Source organism: Excalfactoria chinensis, chromosome 3 (genome assembly GCF_039878825.1).
Source record: "Excalfactoria chinensis isolate bCotChi1 chromosome 3, bCotChi1.hap2, whole genome shotgun sequence".
NCBI classification, from domain to species: domain Eukaryota; kingdom Metazoa; phylum Chordata; class Aves; order Galliformes; family Phasianidae; genus Excalfactoria; species Excalfactoria chinensis.
In genome coordinates, this window is record NC_092827.1 from 26,825,681 (window position 1) to 26,849,589 (window position 23,909).

The 23,909-nt window shown below is 46.0% G+C and overlaps 1 protein-coding gene across 1 annotated transcript; it reads right to left on the bottom strand.

Moving 5' to 3' along the window:
* Positions 1–1,031: 1,031 nt before the first annotated feature.
* Positions 1,032–22,115, bottom strand: B3GAT2 (beta-1,3-glucuronyltransferase 2). The gene is made up of 4 exons (XM_072330879.1): positions 21,325–22,115; positions 8,789–8,933; positions 1,246–1,394; positions 1,032–1,171 (listed from the first exon to the last, which is right to left on the bottom strand). The coding sequence occupies exons 1-4, from the start codon at positions 21,883–21,885 to the stop codon at positions 1,085–1,087; spliced, it is 942 nt and encodes a 313-aa protein (XP_072186980.1). The 5' UTR covers positions 21,886–22,115; the 3' UTR covers positions 1,032–1,084.
* Positions 22,116–23,909: the final 1,794 nt, after the last annotated feature.

Consider the following 23,909-nt stretch of genomic DNA (forward strand, 5'->3'; position numbering starts at 1 on the left):
GAAGCTGCTTAACCACATATTGTTTTTTTTTTCCCTCAAAATTCTAGATCAAATGGTTTGCATTTAAGGGACGTAGCTATCTTGTTAGTAATATCCAAAAATATAAACCCCGATCCCCCCAAAATTACCCAGTAATCCTGTAGAAGGTACTGTATGAACAAATATTTAATCATATATAAATAGAATGTAAATGTATCACTGAGCAATGTTTTCTAGTGTATCAAACAAATTTTGTTTCATCATACATTTCACTGTGATGTTATTATGGTGTGCATAACAGGGAATATGATCATTGGAAGGAAGCTAAACCTGGATGTTACTCTGGTCCTACAAATTAATAGACTGTTCTTTTATAAATGAGCATTTGATCCATTTGAGTTTCCTGCGCTAAAGTCCCCAAGCGGGCTCACGAGGCATGTACGCAGTATTAGTGCTGAGAACTGGAATGCATACAAGGTAACTCAGTGTGAACAGATCTATCTTTCCTTGTGGAAATATCCAGGTTTATGACAGTGATTGTGTTTACATTTTATGGTGCCTCATAATGATAAAATGTTATTTCCCTATATTAAAAGGATGAATCCGTAAATGATTGTTGGTTTTTATTTCATTATTGTATAACTATTTGACAGCTATTTCTTTAAGTCTGATTTTAATGAAGGAAAGCGTGTTCGGTTTGGAGGCTCTATTTATGCAAATATTTAGAACAACAGTTCATGATTTAAAATCAGTTTATAATTATACCACTAAGCTGGATAAATACAAAAAACTATATACATACATGATGATTTTGACAATATTCCATTGCAGTCATGTTGCGATTGATTTGATTGTTTTTACTGTGTGGAAACAGCCTTACAGCAAAGGTAAGTGTCAGTTGATTAAGATGAGTTCAGCAACGCATGCAAACAAGTTAGAACAAAGCACACCCATTTGATTTGCTTAATAGAATATCTGACAACTTTCTTTTGTTTCCACAGAAGTCCATTGGGTGACCTAAAAACCTCACACCTGTCGGCTGTTGGAGGGGGGCTGAATCGGAGCACTTTCCAGCACATCCACTGCACTGTGAATCGTCTCAGGATCATACCTCAATGTTGACTGTGTCCAGATGATATTTTGGCTCATTGGCTAGATTGACCTTTTCCGTTCGTGTGTGCCATACAAGAACCTGTAAAATAACACCTTGTTAATACGGTCATCTACAAAGACCATCGAGAACCTTTTGAGAAAATAAATGGCTACCTTTGTGCAGTTGTTTGCTTTTGGCTCCAGTTCCTCCACTGTTGTTATCTGTTTGAGAAAATCAGATTCTTGCATTCCTGGCTGAGAACCACGACGCTTGAATACGGCCTTTGGATGTGACAGAATCACCTGAAGGCTCACAGCAAATCCTTGAGGAAAGGAAGAACAGAATGGTTAAGAAAAACCGTAAGGTTTTACACTGTGTGCAAGTTACACTTAGCCTGGAAAACTCCGTGTTCCTTTAAAAACGTTTAAGTTTGATGACGAGAGTAGACAGTATTTGGTAGGATAGGACAGCCTGCATTGTTTTCTTTTACCCTAAATATGCACTCAGATTTTCAACATTTCATAAATTTCCTGTCATTAAGAGAATAGTCTTTTAAATCTTCCCCTTTCTCCTTCTAATTAAGAAATAAAACTGAACTTTAACTAAAATAAGATGTACGGAATGCACAGTGAAAAAATCTTTCTTGGTTTGTGGGAGAGAATCAGGAAAAAAGGATTAAGATAGATATGTTACTTAGACAAAGCAACTGTTGTCTCTGGAGATTGCTAACATTGCTGATGGAAGACAATTCATACATGGTGTACATTGGCCTTCTATACCCTGCGGCTATGGGGGACTTCCGAACCATTCATCTGAATGGCCACCTGCAGGACAGTCTGTAGCTGATGCGGGTGTTGCAAAGCACTATCAAAGGATCTCATCAGTGCTTGTTTACGATGCATTCTCCCTAATAATATACATTAGGTCCTTCAAAGGGAGCTAAATTGGGAAGTCAGTGATTTGCACGAGCTCACCCTTTCTGAAGCAGCTCTTGTGCATCTCCAGTTTGCCACCGGTTATAGAAATTTGGAGTTGTTATTCAGCAGGATTCAGTCACATGTAAACTTCTTTAAGGATGACTCAACAGTCAGCCTGATACACTTGTAAAGGAAAATTACATCTGTGAAGCCTTGTATCTAAGAACAAGTCTAACCAAATAAATGGGTTTTTGTCGGTTCACAGTGATTCCAGCTGTCCCTTTGCAACAGTTTTGACATCTGTTCTGGAAAACTTAAAGAATACTTAATTCTAAAGCTAGTATTAAGATTTTTCTCATCAAAAAGGAGCATAATTTGCTCTAATAGTGCATAGGCTGCCCCACCTGCTAGAGGCGGTGCTGCACCCAGCAGTTCTCTGTTAATGGCTGGCCCTAGCAGGGTCCAGCAGGGAGAAGAATGACGGCCATTTGGACTTCCCTTCTTTGGTGGGGTTTGTCTTCAGCAGGCTACGGGCCCTCGCTGCTGTCTAGGTCCCTGTCTCTTGGCTGTGAGGAGCACTGTGTGGGTTCCAAAAATCCTCCCATTTTTCAGGCACAGAATGAAGTCAGATAATTAAGCTGTTGTACATAGGGACATGGAGTACTGCACACTGACCGGCATAGGGCCTGAGCTTTGTTTCCCTAATCGGCGGTCATGCATTCTTTGTGTATCTTTACAATTTTCAGTAAGTAGCAACTTGAAAATAATTCAAGGAAACCTCTCCCCTGGTTCTCTGGCTCTTCAGCTCTGCTTTACAACTGCTTCAATTTCACATATTGACATATTTACGTAGATAAAACTTTCAGAGCACTTGAATGAAAACCATTTTCTAGTACCAACTTCCAGTTCACTCCAACACAGGCAGAACATTCTGGCATCAAAAAGAGGTGAGGTGGCGAAGGGTCTTAACAAAGTGGCGCTAGTAACTTCCCCTAGCAGCTTGTTCTCCCATGCTAATAGGCCAGTGACCGTAGCCACCGCTACTTCTGAATTCTAGTTTCACTTAATTCCTTGGTGGAAGTGACATCTCCAGCACAGCATAACCAGACAGCGCTACACACACTATTTCTACTAAGTCATACTGGGCTTAATCGCATGAAATACCACAGGACAAGTTTACAGCCAAAGTGTAACGCAGCGTTTTGCTGCTTCTGTTTCGATGCAAAGCTGTGAATGAAATGTAATTGGTTGATGAGCCACCAAGATAAGAATGAGTTTCTTGGAGGATGGATGAGACATCTGGAAGACACAGCAAAGATTACATCTGTGCTGCTTTCTCTGGAACCTGTTAATTCACACTTTGACTTACGTTAGATTAACAGCTTCTGTTAAATGATGGAAACATTTTTCTTTACCCGGTTAGACCACCTTTCAAGATTTAGTTGCTGCGATTAATAGCTTTGCCTCCTGAATGCTCCAGATAGCATAGCAGCTGAAGGCAAGCCAGAAACTAAGTCCTTATCACTTCCAGAGCGAATAAATGCTAAAGCTTAGTGCTGATGGTGACACAGATATGCTGGTTTCCACACAGCTTAAGGTGCTGCCTTTGACTTGTTAACCATACCGTGACTTGGAGTCTGCTTCCCTCCTCCTCAGGTACGCACCATTTGAGCTGCAGTGCAGCAGAAGTGCTCAGCCCCACATTTGTATACTTCAGAATAGAGAACCCTGCCGACAATTAATTTACCACGAAAGAGGCTCTCTATGTTAAACCCAGCAATCTTTAAAGAAATTCTTACATCCTTTGATGTCAGGGTGGGGACTTGGAGTTTATCATCTGCCACAGCCAGTCAAGATTCCTTTCTTTGTACTCCAGTGTCGTTAATAGCTGCTTTTCTGAGTAGAACTGTGAGAAAGGTGAGGTGTAATAAAGATGGCACACTACTGCAAAATCCAAGGAACAGGTGTTTGCTCGGGCCCTAGCAGAGGGACTCAAAGCACAATGAATGACTCCAAAACATGCCTGCCCAGTGATTCACAGGTGCAGATTAATCTGTATACCTGAAGCAGCTGCTGGAATGCTAATATAAAGCACACATCTCTTTCCCTTGAACAGTCCTGACATTATGAGAGTCATGATCCAACTAGTTCTCATGGGTGGTAAGAAAAACAACTCTTGCACCGGGAACAAGCCATAAGTAAATCGATAACAGTGTCACAGATTTAAAATCAGGTCTGTAATACACAACACGCTGCACTCACTTCAACTGCCCAAGTGGCTCCTGATAACCTGAAAATAACCTGAACATTTTTGTTTCTACGTGTGACGCTCCATTGAGATTTTTCAAATTCTCCGAAGGCCTTACAAGTGTTCTTGTTATGGGCTGCATTCCTTTAGGTATCAGAGCGTAATGACGGATTAGAGCTCATATCTGCATCAGGCTGCCTAGGTCCAGAATGTGTCTACAGGAATTCCTGTATGTTCTGTAAGTATTTGTAGAGTTTGAGGTTAAGACAAGCACAGTCAGGCTGACTTCAATTGGGAACTGGGAGCAAACCTCTCCCCCTGCGCTATAAGGGTGGAGCAAATCTGAGACCGACTCACAAGACTGAATGTGTGCAAGTCTATGGGGCTGGATGACATGCATCCCAGCATCCTAAGTGAGCTGGTTGAGGTGGTTGTCAAGCTGCTCTGCATCTTATCTGAGAAGTCGTAGCTGTCAGGGAAAATCCCTGGGACTGGACAATGGGAAACAAGACTCCCTTTACAAGGTGTTTGAGGCCAGGTTGGATGGGGCCCTGGGCAATGTGATCTAGTATTTGATCTAGCAGTTAGCAACCCCACCTGTGGCAGGCATTGGAGCTTGATCATAGAGGTCCTTTCCAATCCAAGCCATTCATGATTCTGTGAACTTATCTGGCCATATACAGTATGTATAGTGTATTTCTAACCAAACAAACAACGAAAACTGTTGCTTAAAGTTATTCACCTTCCATCCACTTACCTTCCCAAGTAGTTCTACATCAAGGCAACCGGATATCGCTGGTTCTCTTTCCTTCAGTATGGCACTCCCCTAAAATGGGGATTGAGCTGGGGTCTGTCACATTATTTTTAGTCAACCTACTATTATAAGAGTGCCCCGGCTGGAGTCACCAGGAACAAAAGTGCTTCACTGCTATGGCAGTCAGATTCTGATCAGTCTATGACAGAAATACCGGTGACAAAAGGTATGTTTTGCTTAGACTGAAGTGAGACCTGCCCAGAGAGAGGATTCCTTGCCGTACTTCTTCCTTCCTGACATGGCAGTATCACTTTAACTTTTTTCTTTTGAAACTCGTTTTCCTCAGTTCACATTTAAGCCATATTTTAATAATACTTTTAAAGCCTCAGGACCGCACATTTGAATAGACAGTTTGTTTCCCTTTCCAACCTTTGGGCAATGTTTGTCTACATCTAAAAGAACATATTCTTAAATGAATTTCTTTGTGTTACACAAGTGCCCAACTCCTATAACTTTCATGTAATGGATACAGAATTTGCTTAGCTCTGTTTAATAAAATATTATCACAGCCTAGCTAAAAGCACCAATAATATTTATTGCAGAATCCAGCCAAGTGCTGTTTTCACTGAGAACTATGAAAACATTTCTTCAGCAGATCTAGGAAATATGTTTCCAAAGCAATAAGTAAGGTTGAATTTCAGCCAGAAAGCAATACCTTTCACCATTCTCTTGAAAACAAATAAACAGAATTTACCTTAGAAATTCACAAATAGTTTTGACTTTGCTGCCACACCACTCTCCCTACTTAAGGTTTGTGTTTTATATAACTGAAGACGCTCCTTAAATCAGCAGCAGAGGATGCACACAGATGAGAGACAACAGCTCACGCTGCAGATGCTGAGCCCTGCTCTCTGCAGCCAGAACTGACAACATGGACACACAGCCCTGCTGCTCAGGTTTGAGCAAGGAAACATTTAACTGCGGTGTGTTAAACAAGGGGTGCTTATGGTACCACACAACTCTGGGGATGAGTCGAACAGGCTCACAGGAGGTGGGAGCAAACTGCAGCTCCGTCCTGCTCCTCCTGGCCCTTCTGTCCCCTGCTGCTGGTGGGCAGAGCTGACGGGAACAACAACAACGAAATAATTCACTCCCTTTCCTCCTCTTCTGAGTGAGCACTCAGATGTCTGTTTTCCAGGCAAACTGTTCACTCTCTCCTCCTTCCCCTTGGCCCCATACTCTTGGCCTCACTCCCTCTGCTCTAAAATTCAAATGCTCTCAACACGTCTGCAGTCATTTCTTACCCCCCTTTTCCTACCAGCTCAGACTCACTGTTATGTTTTGCTTACAACACCCAGTTCTCTTTCCCTTTTCCCCCCTTCCTCCTCACACTCTGCAAACCACCTACTGTTAAAACTCAGGCGGTACTTTAAAAACACCAGAACTAATCTGTATGCTCTGGTGGTTGCCTGACAATAAGGAACACAGGAAACAGCTACTCTGCTTTCTGAATGCAATTTAGCACTGGGGAATAACAGTGTCAGCCACAAAGTTCTAGAAAGAAATAACCTGTGTTTTCTTCACCGATAAAATATGACATTTCAAAGAAGAATCTAGAAGTCGGCTAGTGAGGGTCTCAGCTGATCCCCATGAAATCAGCAGAACCTGCCCCACTTGGCCTGTGGGAGATACGAATTTGGCCCCATACCTTCAAGTCTAGAACAGGAAGTTCATGTGCTTCCCCTTTTTACTGAAATAACGATATTAAAATGTAATTGAAATGTCTGTGTTATATTTGTTGGACTAACAGAAGTTCTCTCCAAAGCGGCACCTCCTTACTTGTCATTCTATCTGTGACTTCCAATACTCTCAGCCCTTGTACCTCTGTCTCCATAGTCCTTCCCTTCCAAGACCTCTGTAAGTGCAGGAGCAGGTAATGCTCACGGAGCTGCCTCTCCCCTGTGCCAGTGTTGCAGCAGCAACTCCAAGCTGTAAGCAAAGACGACATGAGCTTTCCACGCATCTCCTCCTATCAGGGTTTGTCCCTTGGCTAATGTAGTGTAATGACTTTTTGCCTGCTGCTAATAAATTATGAACCATGCTATCATCCTTATAATACCTTTCTGCAGCACAGGATCTGTATCTATAATCCACACGCAGAGTATTCTCACAGCAGCATGATTGTAGGGATGGGCAGAACTCAATCTCCCCCTGAGGACTACCTCTGCCTCTCGGCTCCAATGTCCTCATGCCAGGTATACCAGTAACCCGAATGGTTTCTGCAGCACAGAAAAATTCACCTGTTGATAATTCTACCAGTTTTCATCGAACACCTCGATCCATTAGAAAGAACCCCTCAAGATGAGAAAGCACTGTCCTTTTTCCACTCCCAAGTCATAAAGGTCTCAAAAAAAAAAGAAAATTGATGGCCAACTCTATTGCATTTTTGTCCCTGTATTTTTCACCCCAACCCCTCTCCTCCCTGAATATCCAGAAGCTGCTCCAAAAGTAATGGCTCCTATTTTATTATGTTTGCCCTCTGTCAGAAATGGATGTTGATGGTCTGACAGTAGAGGCTGAACCTTCCCTCCAATATTGAGCTCTATGTTGTTGCCATGTGACAGACAGCAGCAAACATGGCGTCTGACATGAAGCGCCTTTATGAAGCAAAGGTGAGTCACTGAATTCCTCCATATGGAAAAATGGCACCCACTGACACTCATTGGTGCTTGCTGAGCATTTATGTAGACCAAACAATGGGATGTGACCACAGTGAGGAGGTGGGTGGTGTGTTTCAGCAGTGGAGGCAGCAACATGAAAGACAAACCGCATTCAGGATGTCCATGCAGATGTTTATGAGTGCAGCATACAGGCTGCTGTCCATCACTGCCAAAAATGCATAGCTAACGATGGTGACTATATTGGAAAATACTGTTTTGCAGCTGAGAATTTACTCTATCAAACAGCATTATTGGGCTCTTTCTGGCTGTTACATTTTCCATGGAAATAAATAGGAGGCACTGCTTTCAGAGCAAGCTATGTAAGAAATGCTTAGTGCAAATACTGTATCACGCTGGGAAACCAGCTGCTGCTGCACCAAAAATCAGAATTTGGCCCAGCGATGATTCATGTGGCAGTTGTGAATATACAGAAAAGAGTGCCCAAGCATGGACTGACAGCAAGATAGAGCTGTGTGGTGTGCTAACTTCCCAGAGGAAGATTGATTAGATCAATTTTGAAGCTTTTGTGCTTTCTCCTGCTAGGCTATAGCTGTCAGTGATTTTTTTTTCCCCCAAAGCCCAGCATTTCATACTATATCCATCTACAGTTATCACCATCACTCCAAATAGCCAATAAAACAATGAATTATGTCATGATAAAGTAGCGTTTTACAACATGAGGTCTAAGAAGGGTCTCCATTTATACTGCCTGCTGTAGATGGATGACTCAAGGCAAGGCAAGGCTCCTTGCAAAAATTAACTGGATGAATTGATTTACAATTAACTCATTCCAGAAAAACAATTCATTCAATATAAAAGCCAAGTTGCCACATGCAATTACAAGCAAGTGAAAGTAAGTTGCGCCATCACCAAGAAGCAACTTAATTAAATGAGGTGTGCAAACTAAGACTTCCAGGATATTTAACGCTACAGCACTATGAACAGCAGATACGCTTGAGAAGTTTCAAAATCTGCTTACACTGGGATGTATGTTTCTGTCCCACTCATTTAAAGAACAACTAAGGATAGGCACGATGAGCTTTCTGTCATTCATACAGCACAAAGTGTAGCACTTACCAGCCATGTCGATGGCGAAGGGCCTGTCAGCTCTCCATCCCGTGTACCACCCAACGACCTTGCCGTTCTCCACGACCGGGCGCTCGTACCGCCGTCCCCCAACCAGCCCCACGGGCCACACCGACACCTTACGGGTTGTGCGCATCTGCAAGAGGAGAGCAGAGCTTGATTTCCTGCAGGCTTCCTAGAAAGCTTTTCTGTAAGCGTTGGTGGAAAGCCTGCACGTCAATCCTCAGTAATAGCCATTTAAAAGCAAAGGTAGCTTACAGATTTCAGCCCAACAGGGTAAGCGTGTGGAGGCTGCAAAGGCCTACTCATTTTCTGTGAGAACTCCAGCTCTCTTCCAGTAGGCACCTCCATCCTGCCAGAAATACCCTCACCACGTTTTTATAAGAAAAAATATCTAAAGCCATGGAAGAAATGGTACTTGCTTTCCTGTTAGTTTTAAAGGTGTGTGGTGTTGAGAGATCTTTCTTTCCAGCACTCTTTCACAGAATCATAGAATCACAAGGTTGGAAAAGACCTACAAGATCCAAAGATCCAACCATCCTCCCATCACCATAACTACAACAAGCCACTAACCCGTATCTCGTAGCTCCCCATCCAGACACCTCTTGAGCACTGCCAGAGATGGTGACTCCACCACCTCCCTGGACAGCCATTCCAGTGCCTGACCACTATCTGAGAGAAAAAGTTCTTTCTTATGTCTAATATAAACCTCTTCTTGTACAGCAAGTTTATTTCTGGAGATTGCATATGTAGTGTAGTAGCACGGTGAGATAGACTGTTAAAGGAATGATTAGCAAATGCACACTTCTTTGAGACATGTACAATTAAGAAACTCTCCCCCTGCCTGCACTACATAAGATCTGTACAAAGGAGGTTACATCTATTAAAGGCTCATTCAAAAATAAATAAAATAACATTAAAAAGAAAGGAAGAAAGGAAGAAAGGAAGAAAGGAAGAAAGGAAGAAAGGAAGAAAGGAAGAAAGGAAGAAAGGAAGAAAGGAAGAAAGGAAGAAAGGAAGAAAGGAAGAAAGGAAGAAAGGAAGAAAGGAAGAAAGGAAGAAAGGAAGAAAGGAAGAAAGGAAGAAAGGAAGAAAGGAAGAAAGGAAGAAAGGAAGAAAGGAAGAAAGGAAGAAAGAAAGAAAGAAAGAAAGAAAGAAAGAAAGAAAGAAAGAAAGAAAGAAAGAAAGAAAGAAAGAAAGAAAGAAAGAAAGAAAGAAAGAAAGAAAGAAAGAAAGAAAGAAAGAAAAGAAAGAAAAGAAGGAAGGAAAAGAAAAAGAAAGAAGGAAAGTTTGGGCCATGCCTTTAAACATTTACGTGTTGTTTCAGAAAGAACTGCTGGGTTTCTGGGCATGGCATGGGCAGTGAGGGAGTTTTTTCCCCATAGAGCTAGAAGTAATTCTGTAAATGCTGGCCTCATCTATCCTGCAGGAGATTACAGAGAGTGGAAAATGACTCTTTAGCAACAAGCGTTCTGAGCTGGGGTTCCTTGAATTCAGCACGCTGGTTAGCAGCCCCGTTTCTGCTTCCCAGTGAATGGGAAGGTAACATGACAGAAACGCTCATGTGCTGCTCTGCAGTGAGGCCTGAGGAGCCAGGCACAGAAGGACAGCGCAGGCACTACAGCTTGCCCAGCTGTACCACATGGTTTAACTACTACGCTTAAATACAGTCTTATTTAAGTAAGTATCAAGCTATCGCACTGTAACACAGGCTTAATTTGATTGATTTTTAAAACAATCTCATCTTCTAGAGTAGCTGAGACCATTTCCTTAGGGAAATGCGATCCTTTCTCCCCTCAAACACTCATCTTTGCAAAAAACAAATACAACTTTACTTATTTGTAATGCACTCCCCTGTAGATGTTCAAGTGAAAGACAACCTTGGTTAAATATTAAACACATGCCTCTCTTTCTGTCAAGGTGAAAGATTTATCATATGTATCAGCTGGACTCCCAGGAGATCCACCAGGGAAAAAAAAACACAGCGCAAGCACTTCGCTCTGGGTCGCACTGCTAAGTTAGAAACATTAGCAGATTTTTCAGTGAATGCAGGGAGCGCATAAAATACACACTTAGAAATCAGAAGAGAGCTGTACACCTCCTCTCCTCCCAACTCTTTGCACATCTTCTGTGTCCAAACCACTGACTTTTTTTATTGCTCCTGCCCGCTTCAGATTATTTTTCCCATCTCTCCCGCTCCTCCATTCAGAAAATGCAGAATTAGCAATCAACTGTTCTGATACAGAAATCAGCCCATCCTCACAGAATTGTAGTGGTTGGAAGGAAGCTCTGGAGAGGACCAAGTCCAACCCTCCTGCTAAAGCAAGTTCCCTAGAATAGGTTACATGGGAAAGCATCTATGTGGGTTTTGGATGTCTCCAAGGAAGGTATCTCCAGACTCCTCAGCATCTCTGGGCAGCTTGTTCCAGTGCTCTTCAGCTTCACAAGTAAAGATGTCTTGCCTTGTGTACATATGGAAATTCCAGTTTGTGCCCACTGCCCCTTTTTGCATGGCTGGGCACCACTGAAAAGAGCCTGGCTGCATCTACTTGACTGCCACCCATTAGATATTGATAAGCATTGATAGTACCCCCTTGCAGTCTTCTTTTCTCCAGGATGAACAGTCCTACCTCTCTCAGCCTTTCCTCACAAGGGAGATGCTCCACGCCAGTCATCACCTTTGTGGCCCTCTGTTGGACCCTCTCTAGGAGTTCCCATTCTTTCTTGAACTGAGGAGCCCAGGACTGGACACAGTACTCCAAATGTGGCCTCACCAGGTTCCTTTGTTCCTCTCAAGTGGCTATACCCCTTTTCTACATTCCATAGACTTGCTTCTTCCATCTGAGTTTTACCAGGAGCTCCTTGCTCATCCATGTGGGTCTCCTGCCACCTTTGCCTGATTTCTTACTGTTAGGGATGCACCAATCTTGAGCTTGGAGGAAGTGGTGCTTGAATGTTAACCCACTGTCTTGGACTTTCTTACTTTGCGATGCTCTAACCCATGGGATACCTAAAAGCATGTCCTTGAAGAGGTCTAATTTGTCTCTCATGAAGTCCAGGGTTGCAATCCTACTTACTGCCTTGTTTCTTCAATGTAAGATGCTGAACCATTATGTCATAGTCAGTGCATCTTCGTGATTTTAGCTCTAGTTTTAATGTTACATTCACACTGCAGTTTTTTTTCTAATGGTGTATTGACATTAACTTCCAAAGCCATGGGATATGGACACAAGGCATGATTCTGTTGGGCTTGTCTATACAACCAACTTTCCAAGAGGTTTGCAGGGTATGATCAAGCCACACATCCTACTATGTTAAGCTGGTGTTATCTGCAAGATGAACACAGATATTCCCTTACATCTTATCTATCAGCACCAACATGTACTTGGGCATATGGATACAGGACCAACTTATCACTGTACTGATTTACAGTGCTCCAGCTGCTATGTGTCCGCTGCCTCTCTGCACCCTCAGCAAACACCAAGTGCCCCCAGGTAAGCACAAGTATGCCCCTACTACACCAAGGCAGCTCATGCACAGTAAGCCCAAGCTCGGTCCCTTCCCATGTTTGTGGGAAGCTAAGCTGCAAACTGAGCTAGGTCACACGGCACTTCTGCACTGGGTGAACACTGGCTGCAGCATTCACGCTAACAGAGCCAGACAGATTTACATCAATATCTCACCTTACAAAGTGTGTAGCAAAACCTTGTTACTCCAGAGTATCTCACTGACCTCATGAAATTGGCACAAAATGACCCAAGAATTATTACAGCCTTGGGTCTGTCTCCGTGTCTGCAAGTTAAGCCAGTAAAGCTACCATACATCAGGAGAAAATAGGTAAACGTTTACAGAGCTCTTTATTTTGCCCTTGTGTTACTTTCCTTATTCTCACAGGTTCCATTTGTGGAGAATGAAAAAAGCATTTGTCAAGAATGCAGCAATCCCTTTAAGTACAAACAGCAAGAGCACATCTAGACCACTACTTATGCTAATTCTGAAATACCTGGCAGCCTCGGGATCTGCTAGGCAGATGGAAGTGGGAATATTTCTTTTAATCTTCTGAGAATAGCATTACTGCATTTAACATCCTGGTGCATTATGGCTGTATTTATGTATGACTCTGTGAAAGCTGTATTTGGATTAAAAGGTCAGCTCGCAGCTGGAATTTGACACTATCAAACAAAAAGGTGATTCAGAAACATGCTAATTCTAAACAGCTTTGCTGCTGTGGGTTACGCAACTACCCAAATCCTATAAATTACAAACAGCTTCCTAAATTGCTCTTCTAGCTGTCATTTTAACGTGGCAACACACGCTCTCTTACCATTCAGTGCTTTTAAGTCCTGGCAGTGTACAAGAATGAGATTCATCGTACTTATAGGGAACTCAATGTAAGTCAGGCATCTAGTTTATCCTAGTTCAACTTTGATAGTTAACGAGCAGAGATACAAATGTGCCAGTGTGATTCATCCCGCCTGGCTTCGACATCTGCCTTAAGGTAGTGCGAATCTCCTTCTGGAAATGCTTTTTCCTACCCTTAATTTGGTTGGGACACAGAAGAGAGCGATGTTCTGGGTGGGGGAAGGTGGGGAAAAGGACACCAAGATGATAGAATAAGCCAAAACGAAGCAGAGGAGAACTAGGAGTAGGCGAAGAAATGACAGAGCATTAGCCACTGACAGCAGAAATCCCAACGAGGTGATGGGAACAAGGCAGTGGATACAGTAGTAATGCAGGGATCGCTAAAGAATAACAAGTGAAAATGCAGAAAATGTAGCCGAGTAGTAAAAGAGAGACTGTTAAAAGCATTGCCAAAAAAAGCATCTCAGTCAATCAAGGAAAGCTACTTAATGGGATGTGCTGGACTGATGGATGGGTGAGATGTCAAGCCAGTGAGAAAATAAAGAAGCCCTAAGGGAAAGAAGGTAAATGACAGAGAGAAGAAAGACTCCTACTTCTTTACAGTGAAAAGGCTTCGATGCTGAAACAACCATCCTAGTGCTACTACAGCCTGATGTTGATGTGTTTCTATCTGGGATTCAATATTTCCAACAAAACAAACCCAGCTGCTGTAAACAGTAAGCGCTGCTCAGTCTTCTACTGCTTCAGTGTCCTGGTCTGTCTTCAGACTGTAACCTGGATCAAACTCCATCCCAGAGAGTTTCAAATACACCTATATGCAAAACCCCAGTTTACTGTTACCGAAGAGGCAATCTAGAGCTCCTTCAGCACAGCTCTCCCACAAAGTGCTGCAGGTTACATGAGCACAGCCAGCAACTCCATCAGTTCTCAAGAAGGGCATGGTGCACTACTCTGAGGACACACAAAGCCAGTTTCTTTGTCAACAAAACTTGCATTGCCAGAAGGATAGCTCCTCTGCTCCCCATTCACTTAGGCACAAAATGGAGTTCCTATTCCTAACACTGCTTCAAAGGGGTACTGAGTCACAAAAAAATCTGTAGCTGTGAACTTGCGGGGAAAGGGACTTCAAAAAGCAAGTGTGATGTCAGTGAACTTGACTACAAAGGGTCCGTACCTCTGCTGGATGATGCACAGGAAGGGTCTACAAAGCAGTCACTACCTAAGCCAGCCCTGCAGCTGGGGAGATGGCACTTCAACACAACCTGACAGACATTTGTCTCATCAGCTCTTGTCACCACAGAAGCTCCACAACCCTTACAGGTGATGAGATTCAGTGCTTCATCATACCATTGGAAAGCTCTTCCCTTTATTTTTCCTTATGTTGCCTCCACTGGTTTTCACAATCCACACCACATAGGGAAGACAGATCAACTTCCCCTCCCTCATTTTACTTATCAGATACATTGATTAATGCTCCTAAATGACATCAGCATCCTTGGTTAAAATGCCAGCACTGCTTCCATACAGGAGAATGCTGTACCAGCCCTTAACTACTGCAGCTAGGAGCCAATCTCTGCACTGGGAAGACTTCCAAAACACAACACTTTCAGCTCTTCCACTTACTAATTCTTTTTCTTATCCTGTTTTCTGTCATTCCACTCAGCTGTGTTCCTGCATCGCAAGCTCTAAAGATTCATAATTAATTTCATAGCAACAGTATTAGTTTTGCAGGTAAAAAGGAGAAGATTGCTGTCAAAGTACCGAAATAGAGAGCACTTGGTACTTTGTAATCCACAGTCCCTCACTTGGATAAATCCGCTTCAAATAACCTTTTTGTCACTGCTTCCTCTCATTTTTTAAGCTATGTCATTGTTTTTCTACCAGTCTCTTCTAATCCAACCTTTTTAGCGTAGGTATTACATGTCTATGTGCAAGGGGAATGTCAGCGTGCATTTAAAAGCTGCCATGTATTCTTAAATAATTTACATCCCAGAAAGGTATTTAATGCACTGCTAACTCTTATTCAGATCTTTTTTTATTATGAAGCAAATAACTAATGACAGCCAGCTAATATTTAATTCTATCTGTGCTGCTGAGTGTGATTTTTAAGATGACGGCAAAAATCTGATTTTCCAGCCAGCTCTGCGAGATGTAACAGAAGATCTCCGTGTTTTCAAAGAGAACTGGATTCACTTTCACTACTTCCAAATCTTTTGCATAACCATATCAATTAAAAACTACCTCGAAGTCAACTTTTACATAACTGTCCTACCCTTAATCTGCTATATTAAGCCATCAAAGGAGCACGATCCCTTCCCTCGTTAAATCTGAAGTAAGCAGGAAATATTCACCTCCTCTGTCTTTTCTGAGTTGCTTTCAAACTGTTTTACAAAGAAGAACATGGGAGAACTAAAGCGTAAGTTCAGTTTCCAACTGTTCACCCCTCTAAAAGCCCTGTCTAACGTGAAAAGTCTCCTTGTGAGGGAGAAAAATACCCAACAGAACCCTTGGGGGAAAGAAAAGGAATCAAAAAAAAAATATGTAGAACCTTCTGCTAATAGAGAATAAAAGTCGTGAACAGAGTCGGAGAGGCAGAAATTTTAATCCTTGCTTTCAAAATATTTTACTGAGATTTTCTGACAAATCAGACATCAGTGTCACTTCTCACATTTTAAACCAGAAAATATTCAAATCAGGAGGAGAAGCTCCCATTAGGTTTCCCTGATTGTTGCAACAGATCAAAAGTCCCTGGAATTTTTGGTGCTAGTTCAAGTCTACGGATAAAGTAGCAAACTAAAACTGTCATTTCCCACATATATACAAAACCAAACCAATTCAAGCCATTAACAAAGAACAAACCATCCCCTGAAACGTGTAAAAAATTAATTCTGAAAAGAGTTAGCACCTGCACTATCTAGGGAACAGAGGAGGTTAGGTTAGATATTAGGAGGAAGTTTTCCACACAGAGGGTGGTGACACACTGGAACAGGCTGCCCAAGGAGGTTGTGGATGCTCCATCCCTGGAGGCATTCAAGGCCAGGCTGGATGTGGCTCTGGGCAGCCTGGTCTGGTGGTTAGTGACTCTGCACATAGCAGGGGGTTGACACCGGGTGATTGTTGTGGTTCTTTTCAACCCAGGCCATCCTATGATTCTATGAACTGAAGCAGCCCTGCCCCAGCAGTGCAAAGCAGAAAGTCACAGCCTCACAGACAGCCACCAAGAAAGGAAGGAAGCCAATGGTGGCTGACAGACACCTGTACGGACCATCAGATGCCAATGCAACACACAGCTTCTGCATGCATATAGGTTCTGTTTTCACTAACAAGGATGCTTTTCCAGCTGCAGACTGATAGCAGCAGTTAAGAGTATCTGCTGCCTTCATGCAAACCTCCTGGGAGAATGAAAACGTTGTCTTGTGTTCCTGCTCTTCATTCTGAACCACTCGCACAACTCATTCTGTGCTCTATGGTGTCACTATGAGAATTACCAATGTCTATTAGCAAAGAAGAAATCTTTGTTATTTTTCATCTTTTCTTCATGACTCGTTCCCATTTGGTTGATTTGAGGATGATCCTGCCTAGACAATTTAGGCCACTACCTAAGCACTATCATATAACATACTACAGGTTTTGTGTTTAATTCAATGTTTGTTTAAATTACTCCTGTGAAGAGCAACCCAGCTGACTGAGTCAGAGAACACTGAGCAGATTCTCATATTTTCTGTGGCTCCATGAACCTTGAATTATCTGTAAATGCAACCTCAAATTCAAGCTAAAAGGGTGGAGCTCTTTCTCCTCCCCTCCTTCCTTTCCAGCATGATAGTCAGGGCATCCTTGTGCAGGCAACAGATACAGCAATTTGAATTCTGCTCCCCAGCTCAGTGAGCAACTAGGCTAAATGCTGAGCTACTAAATAGAAGGATTTGTCTTTCCTTAGAAATGAGAATTAATGCTGTGATTTACTTTGAACTCCATTCTGCAGGGCTGTATTCTGAACACATAGTACAGCGTGAGCTCCTCTAAAGGAACCCTCAGCTCACATTCAGGCATGACAGTGGTATCATAAAATAGCTTGGGTAGGAAGGGACCTCAAGGATTGTGAAGCTCCGAACCCCTGCCACAGGCAAGGCTGCCAATCTCCATATCTAATACTAGACCAGGCTGCCCAGGGACCCATCCAGTCTGGCCTTGAACACCTCCAGGCACAGGGCATCCACAACCTCTCTGGGCAGCCTGTAGGTGCTGTACTGGCATTCTTTAAGCACCAGCAGTGACCAAAGGGCTGGGGGTGGCAACAAGGGAGATCACGGCTTTAGACATAATTGAAATTAAAGCGCTTATATCTCATTTTAGGCGTCTGAGCAAAACACAAGCAAAACTGACAGAAAGAACCCAGAGAGCAATCTGCAGAAGTCAATGCATTTCTTAATGCAACAAGCTCATCTTCTGGCACACTGAAGACATTTGCTCCTGCTAAGAGTTTGGGGAAGAGTTCAGGGTAGGGGAAATCCGACCTTGTCTACCTGCAGTTCCCAGAGCTTGGAATCTTGTTTCTAACACTTTTCTAGGAAAGCAGAATGCGAGTCTTACCTAAATGTTCCTCCGGAATATCTGAAAATATCAAATCAGCAGTTGCTAAGCATCAGTCACAAGACTACAATAACCTGCATTCAGGAATAGGATGAAGCACAAAGGCAACAAACTATAACAGAGTCACTCCAGGAAGAACAGCCTACATGAAAAAAAAAAAAAATAAAAAATAGAAGTTATGATGATTCATATAGAAACATCTGTAAAACGTATCACGCACCAAATTGGGGATTTCAGGCCTCACGGTGGCTTTGTTATGAATGCAGCTGAGGTTCTGCTGATAAAAGACGTTTTCAGAAAGTGGACTGCTGGTTTTGATGCAGACGGACACCTCCAGGCAAACACATCATGTGTGAGCATGGAAAAGAATAAATCACTTCTGAGGTCTGCATCCCCAAAGAATAAATGACAAAACAATACTCCAGAACCAGCGGCACTGAACTAAAAGCATGATTTTTCACCTGAGCGCCATTAGACTCTCAAGTGGAAAGAGCTGGGAGTAATTCAAAGGCCACACCTCCACTCCCGCAACTATTCCTTAAGCCTTCCAAAGAACGTTACCAGCCAGGAACAGCTGCTCCTTCCCCAAAGCCTTTCCAAGGAAGATGGGACCTCCCCAACGCAACATTCAGCTAAGCAGATGACCAATGCACTGGAACAGCAGAAAGACAACCCAGGCTCTCCACCATACCCAAGGAACCACAGCTAAACCTGCCCAGCCCCTGCCCAGCTTGACTCCCAGAATATAATCTTGCCAGAAAAAAGACCTAAGCTATACACATGATCCATTATGTCCTACAAAAAACCCCGCCAAACATTTATAAAAGCAACAGAGAGCTCCAGTTTTATACTACAGATAGTGTTTCCCCGCAAAACACCTCTGCAGAGTTATTTTTCTTCCTGCTTTCTATTCCCCTCATTTCCACGTAACACGCTGCATAATCCACTCCCTATCATATATAACACACTCATTCCTGTAAGTACCAGATAGGAGCACTTTGGACAAAGATCAGAATTTCCTCATTGAAAGCTCTCAGCGACATGCCACGGCATCCTATGTCAAAGCACACTCCTTTTTTATTGTGCCCTTATTGCTCATACACCACTGCTCACAACAAGCCCTGCTAAAAGGCTCTGCCTTCTATTGCAGCACCAGTGAACCCACAGCAGAGGAGCTGCCATGAACACAATCTTACACTGGCATACAGATCCCTGGCACATCTTCTGCCCTGCAGTAACACCCTCTGACTGCAGGAATAAACAGCAAAATGCTCACTTTGCACCCACCCTCATGTCCCTTAGTCTGGAGCTCAACCTGCAGAGGGCTGCCCAGCCAGCACAGGGCAGTGCTCTGACCAGAACCAAGAGCTCCTTTCTCCTTGTTCACATTCATGCTGCTCCCCTAAGTGGGTAAGAGGTGACCAGGTGTGGGATTAGGCAGCTGCAGAGCTGGAGGATGGCTCCCGGTACGGTACCATATAACAGGCAGAGAAAACCTCCCTCTCAGGCATCTTCAGTGCCACTTGCAGGCGGAATTACTACCGGATTCCTTCTGCGTGCAACACGTTCTGAAGTGTTCTCTTCGTGCTTGGAAAAGAGAAGCTCAGTTTACCCTCATAAATCAATCAATTCCTGAAGGAGAGAGCAGGATTTACTACAAAGCTGTCAAGTCAGAATCTGTAACCAACAGAGAAGGTTTTTTTGAACAAGAAATAAAATTTCAAGCAGTGCCTTGGCTGACAACAAGACCGCTATTTCCCTGCGCATGCACTTCCCTCTTGCTGGGAAGGTGCATCCCTCCAGCAAACCCTGCCAAGGGATTTCCACTAGCTCTGCCAGGTGGATGAGGTGCTCCCAGTGGGACTATTGGTGGCATCCCACAGACTGGAATTGTCAAGGTTAGCCTCTCACACGTTCATTCCTTTGCTTTTATGTGAGTGTGCCCGCGCAGCCCAGAAAGCCAACTGTACCATGGGCTACACCAAAAGAAGCATGGCCAACAGGTCGAAGGAGTGGATCCTGCCCTTCTGCTGTGTGCTGGTGAGCCCTCACGTGGAGTACTGCATCCAGACGTAGAGTCCTCAGCACATAAGGATCTGTTGGGGCGCATGCAAAGAGGGCCACAAAACTGATCCAAGGGATGGAACATCCCTCCTACAAGGACAGGCTGAGAGAGCAGGGGCTGTTCAGCCTGGAAAAGAGAAGGCTCCAGGGAGATCTGAGCAGCATTCCAGTACCTGAAGCAGGACTATAAGAAAGAAGGGGACAGACTTTTAAGCAGTCTGTTGCAATAAGAGTGCGGAAATGGCTTCAAACTAAAAGACGGGATACATAGACTGGATTAAGGAAAAGGTTTTTCAAGGTAAATGTAGTAAAGCACTGGAACAGGTTGCCCAGATTAGTGGTGGATGCCCTATCCCTGGAGACATTCACGGTCAGGATGGACAGGGCTCTGAGCAACCTGATCTAGCTGTGGATGTTCCTGCTCACCTCAGGGGAGCTGCACTAAGTGACCTTTATGGATCCAATCCAATTCAAACCATTCTAAGTGCATTTTCTGTTTTCAGAGCCTCTTAGGAAGCATGAGGGTAGTTTGTACACCACCCATGGAGGACTGGGACATTACAGCACTCTCAGCACAGCCACGAGACTTTAAGAACATCACTCACAACCAGAATTGTGTCTCCAGGCTGAGGTCCTCAAAGTGGCACCATCAGTGCTGAATGTCAAACTGAGAAAGGAAGCGGGGCACCCTGCTCAGCTGGACCACGCACCTGCCAGCATGATGAAAGAGGGAATGAATGCACTACCACCTAAACACAAGCAAACAAAAGCACTTCTTCTAAAATAACCAGCTCTAGGCAATTTCATGTGAAGTCCTAAGACATCACAACCCTTGTGACTCCCAAGCTTCGCAGCTCCCCTCAGCGAGGGACGTTGGTCACCATCAGCCTCATGCTCCCATCGGCTTGTCGACCCTGCTGCGTCCTCCCTGCACGTCCCTGCTGAGGTTACACCTCCAACAGTCATCTGCTGGTGGTGGCCCACTCACTCATCGTACACCCCTCCTCCATGCCGAGGGGGGCCACGAGGAGAGCTGAGATTCTCACCTACCGCAGTGCCTCAGCACGGGCTGAAGAAGACACAGCGGGTCCCCGCACCGAGGGACTGCTGGAAGGGAGCGATCCGACGCACCGCTTCTCGGAGCCGAGGGCTTCGCACAGCCGGGCAGCTCCACGAGGAGCCACGGAAAAGCGGCCGGAGCGTCACGCGAAGGAGCGCGGGGCTCCGCTCGGCACAGCCGGGCGGTCAGCGCGGTCCGTCGCGGCTCACACGCGGCGCCGACACGTTACATAATCCCCAAACCCGCTTCGCTCGGTACGGAAACGGGAAAGCCGTCACAAGTCCGCAGGGCTGCGGGGAACCCCAACGAGGCGCCGCATCCCGGCGGGGCGAGGAGCGGGGCGCAACAGGGTGCCCGCCCGGACGGAGCTCGGGCGTCGGGACGGGACGGGCGCCGGAGGGAAGCGCCGACGGCCGGCGCCGAGGGGAGCCCGCGGGCAGCCCGCACGCACCTCGTGGAAGAGCTCCAGGCTGTAGGTGTTGTCGTCGTCGGCGAAGAAGAGCACGCCGGGCTGCGGGGCCGGCAGGTGCTGGTGCCGCTGCCGCAACCAGGCCAGGCCGGCGTTGCGCTGCTCGGTGGCTCGGGGCAGCCCGGGTCGCTTGTAGCGGCGCGGCGTGGGGACGTGCAGGTGCGTGCAGGGCAGCCCGGCGCCCGCCACGAAGCGGCTCACCAGCTCGCTGCGCGTCGCCGCGTCCTCCACCAGGATCCAGTGGAGCCGCGCCACCTGCCGGAGGGTGTTGGCCAGCCGGGTCAGCTCGGCCTTCTGCACCGGGCGGCTGTACGTGGGCGTGATGGCATAGATGGTGGGCAGCGCGGCCTCGGGGCGCCGCGGGGGGGACGCCCGCTCCGCCGCCGGCCGGGACCCTCCGCCGCCGCTGCCGCCGCCGCTCCCTCCGCCGCGGGGTCCCGGCGCGGGCGGCGGAGAGCGGCTGCTGTCGATGTCCAGCACGATGACGACGACGAGCACCCAGGGCAGCAGCAGGAGAAAGCGGCTGAGGAGCAGCGCCTTCATGCTGCCCCGCCGCGCCGCAACGCCCCTCAGCGCCGCCCCATGGACGGGGCGCGGGGCCGCCGCTCCGCCTCGCCCCGCGCCGGGGCGCCGCCGCCGCCGCCCGCCTCTATCCCGCCAGCGGCCGCGCTCCCTCCTCCTCTTCTTCCTCCTCCTCCCTCGGCATGGCCGGGGGGGGCTCTGGGGAGCGGCCGCTTCCCTCCCCGCCGCTTCCCCTGGCGGCGCGGAGGCGGGAGGCGGGCGGAGGGAGGGTCCCCGCGGGCGGCTCCGGGGGTCCCGCCCCGCTCCGCTCCGGGCTGCCCGCCGCTCTATCGCGCCCCGACGGCCCCGGCTGCTCGCGGCGCTCACCTCCGCCCGCGCGGCCCGGCCCCGTTTTGTCTTTCTTTATTCCCAGATGAGGAACGTTTCGGAGCGCTGCAGAAGTACGAAGTTGTAAATATCTGTATCCGTGGGGCTCCGGCCGCAGCCCTCCGCTCCGCCGCCGGCTGAAGGAGCGGCACAGGGAGCGATGCGCGCACCTCCCGCTGCCGGAGCTCTGGGATCAGAGCGGCGTAACAGCTCCTTTAAAAAGCATTAACGAGCGAGGATTTGATCGTAACGCACCTGCCTTTGCCTCGCTTGGGAGAAAGCATTCATTAAGTGTTATGCCGCGCGTGGAATGCGTGTGTCAGACCAAAGCTTTCTCACCGAGGAAGTTTCCGATGCGTTCTCAGCACTCTGCTGCCATACTGAAGAGCTGCGCGCAACTCGAACCGAGCACCTGAGCGCTGCACGACAGCACAGCGGCACGGCGCTGGCATTTAGCAATTTCCAAGTTCTCTTTCATTCCCCGAGTAAAACATTCACCCTTTGACGGGCTGAATCGTGGGCTCACCGACCCGGGGACTGTTTGGGGTTCAGAAATGGGGGTGATTCATCACCGAACATTCGGTGGGAATGGTGTGGGTTAGAGACACTGATCACATCTCCGCACAGCCTCCTCCACTTAAGCTGCTCCTTTCCTTTCTGCTCTGTGCGCATCCTTCGCATCGGCACGTGTGTGACAGCCGCAGGCACAGCAGCGCATCTATCGCTCCTACCCATGGAGCGATCCATTTGTTATTCAGAAGGACGTATGAACCCAGAGGGCTCACACACAGAAAGGGCGCTGACGTGACATAACGTGGGCTGAAATCCATGCGAAAGCGAGGGTGGCACATGGCCACGCACTGAGTATCTCAATGGGGGAACATCTGTGTGGCTGAGAGGTAATGGGAGTTAGCATGTTCGGTGGGGGGATGGAAGGGTTGCCGTGTGATTTATGGAGTAACACAGCACAGTGCAGCCAGCATAAATAGTTCAATATATCCGAATCAAAACCACCTCAGACATGAAATTACAGTTGCCTGTGTTGTTCTTATGCGCTGTATCGAAAGGACAATCATCTAAATACCGTCTCTCCCCAATGACTGAACATACCCTTGTTTTCTCATTTGCTCAAATATCCTGTTTACAGAGAGAATTCATTGAAGTCACACAACGTATGTATCAAAGCTACATACTGGTGAGCTGCTGTTTGTTCTCATTTGGAAAAGTTAATCCAGGAGCTGCCAGATACGGTGTCAGCACCCCAAAAACCTATTGAGGTAGAACATAGGAACTGAGGGTGACAAACAGATGTGTGTAACTAATGTTCCTCGCAGGGTGTTGTAGGTTCTTCTCTGTTCAGCCAGAAATGCTGTCTTTGGTGGACCTCATGTATGCACTCGGAGCTTAAGCTAGAGGGAATGCGTAATGGTTAGTAGCTGTAAGCCTGAGTGAAAGTAGCAGTAAGGACAGATGAGTGTGATTATGGTGTGTAGGAAGGAGCACGGGCACCAACTCAGCACCAGGGAGATTCCTGATGAACTCTGTGGTATTCCTCCATCTCTCTCATTGCGTTGCTGAGAGCTGGCAGCTGTATGTATCCGTGTGCTTGCTAGCACAGTATTTTCTGCTTCTAGCTCTGCACAGGTCTGCAACACGATGATCTGAGGTGCGCACCTGTC

Bases quoted from the DNA above. Each gene is read 5' to 3' on its own strand.
- B3GAT2 (XM_072330879.1), bottom strand. From the start codon at position 21,885: ATGAAGGCGCTGCTCCTCAGCCGCTTTCTCCTGCTGCTGCCCTGGGTG. The intron at 8,934-21,324 runs GTGCGTGCGGGC...CTCCTCTTGCAG, and splicing joins GCCTGGAGCTCTTCCACGAG to ATGCGCACAACCCGTAAGGT. The intron at 1,172-1,245 runs GTAGCCATTTAT...GTTATTTTACAG, and splicing joins AAGCAAACAACTGCACAAAG to GTTCTTGTATGGCACACACG.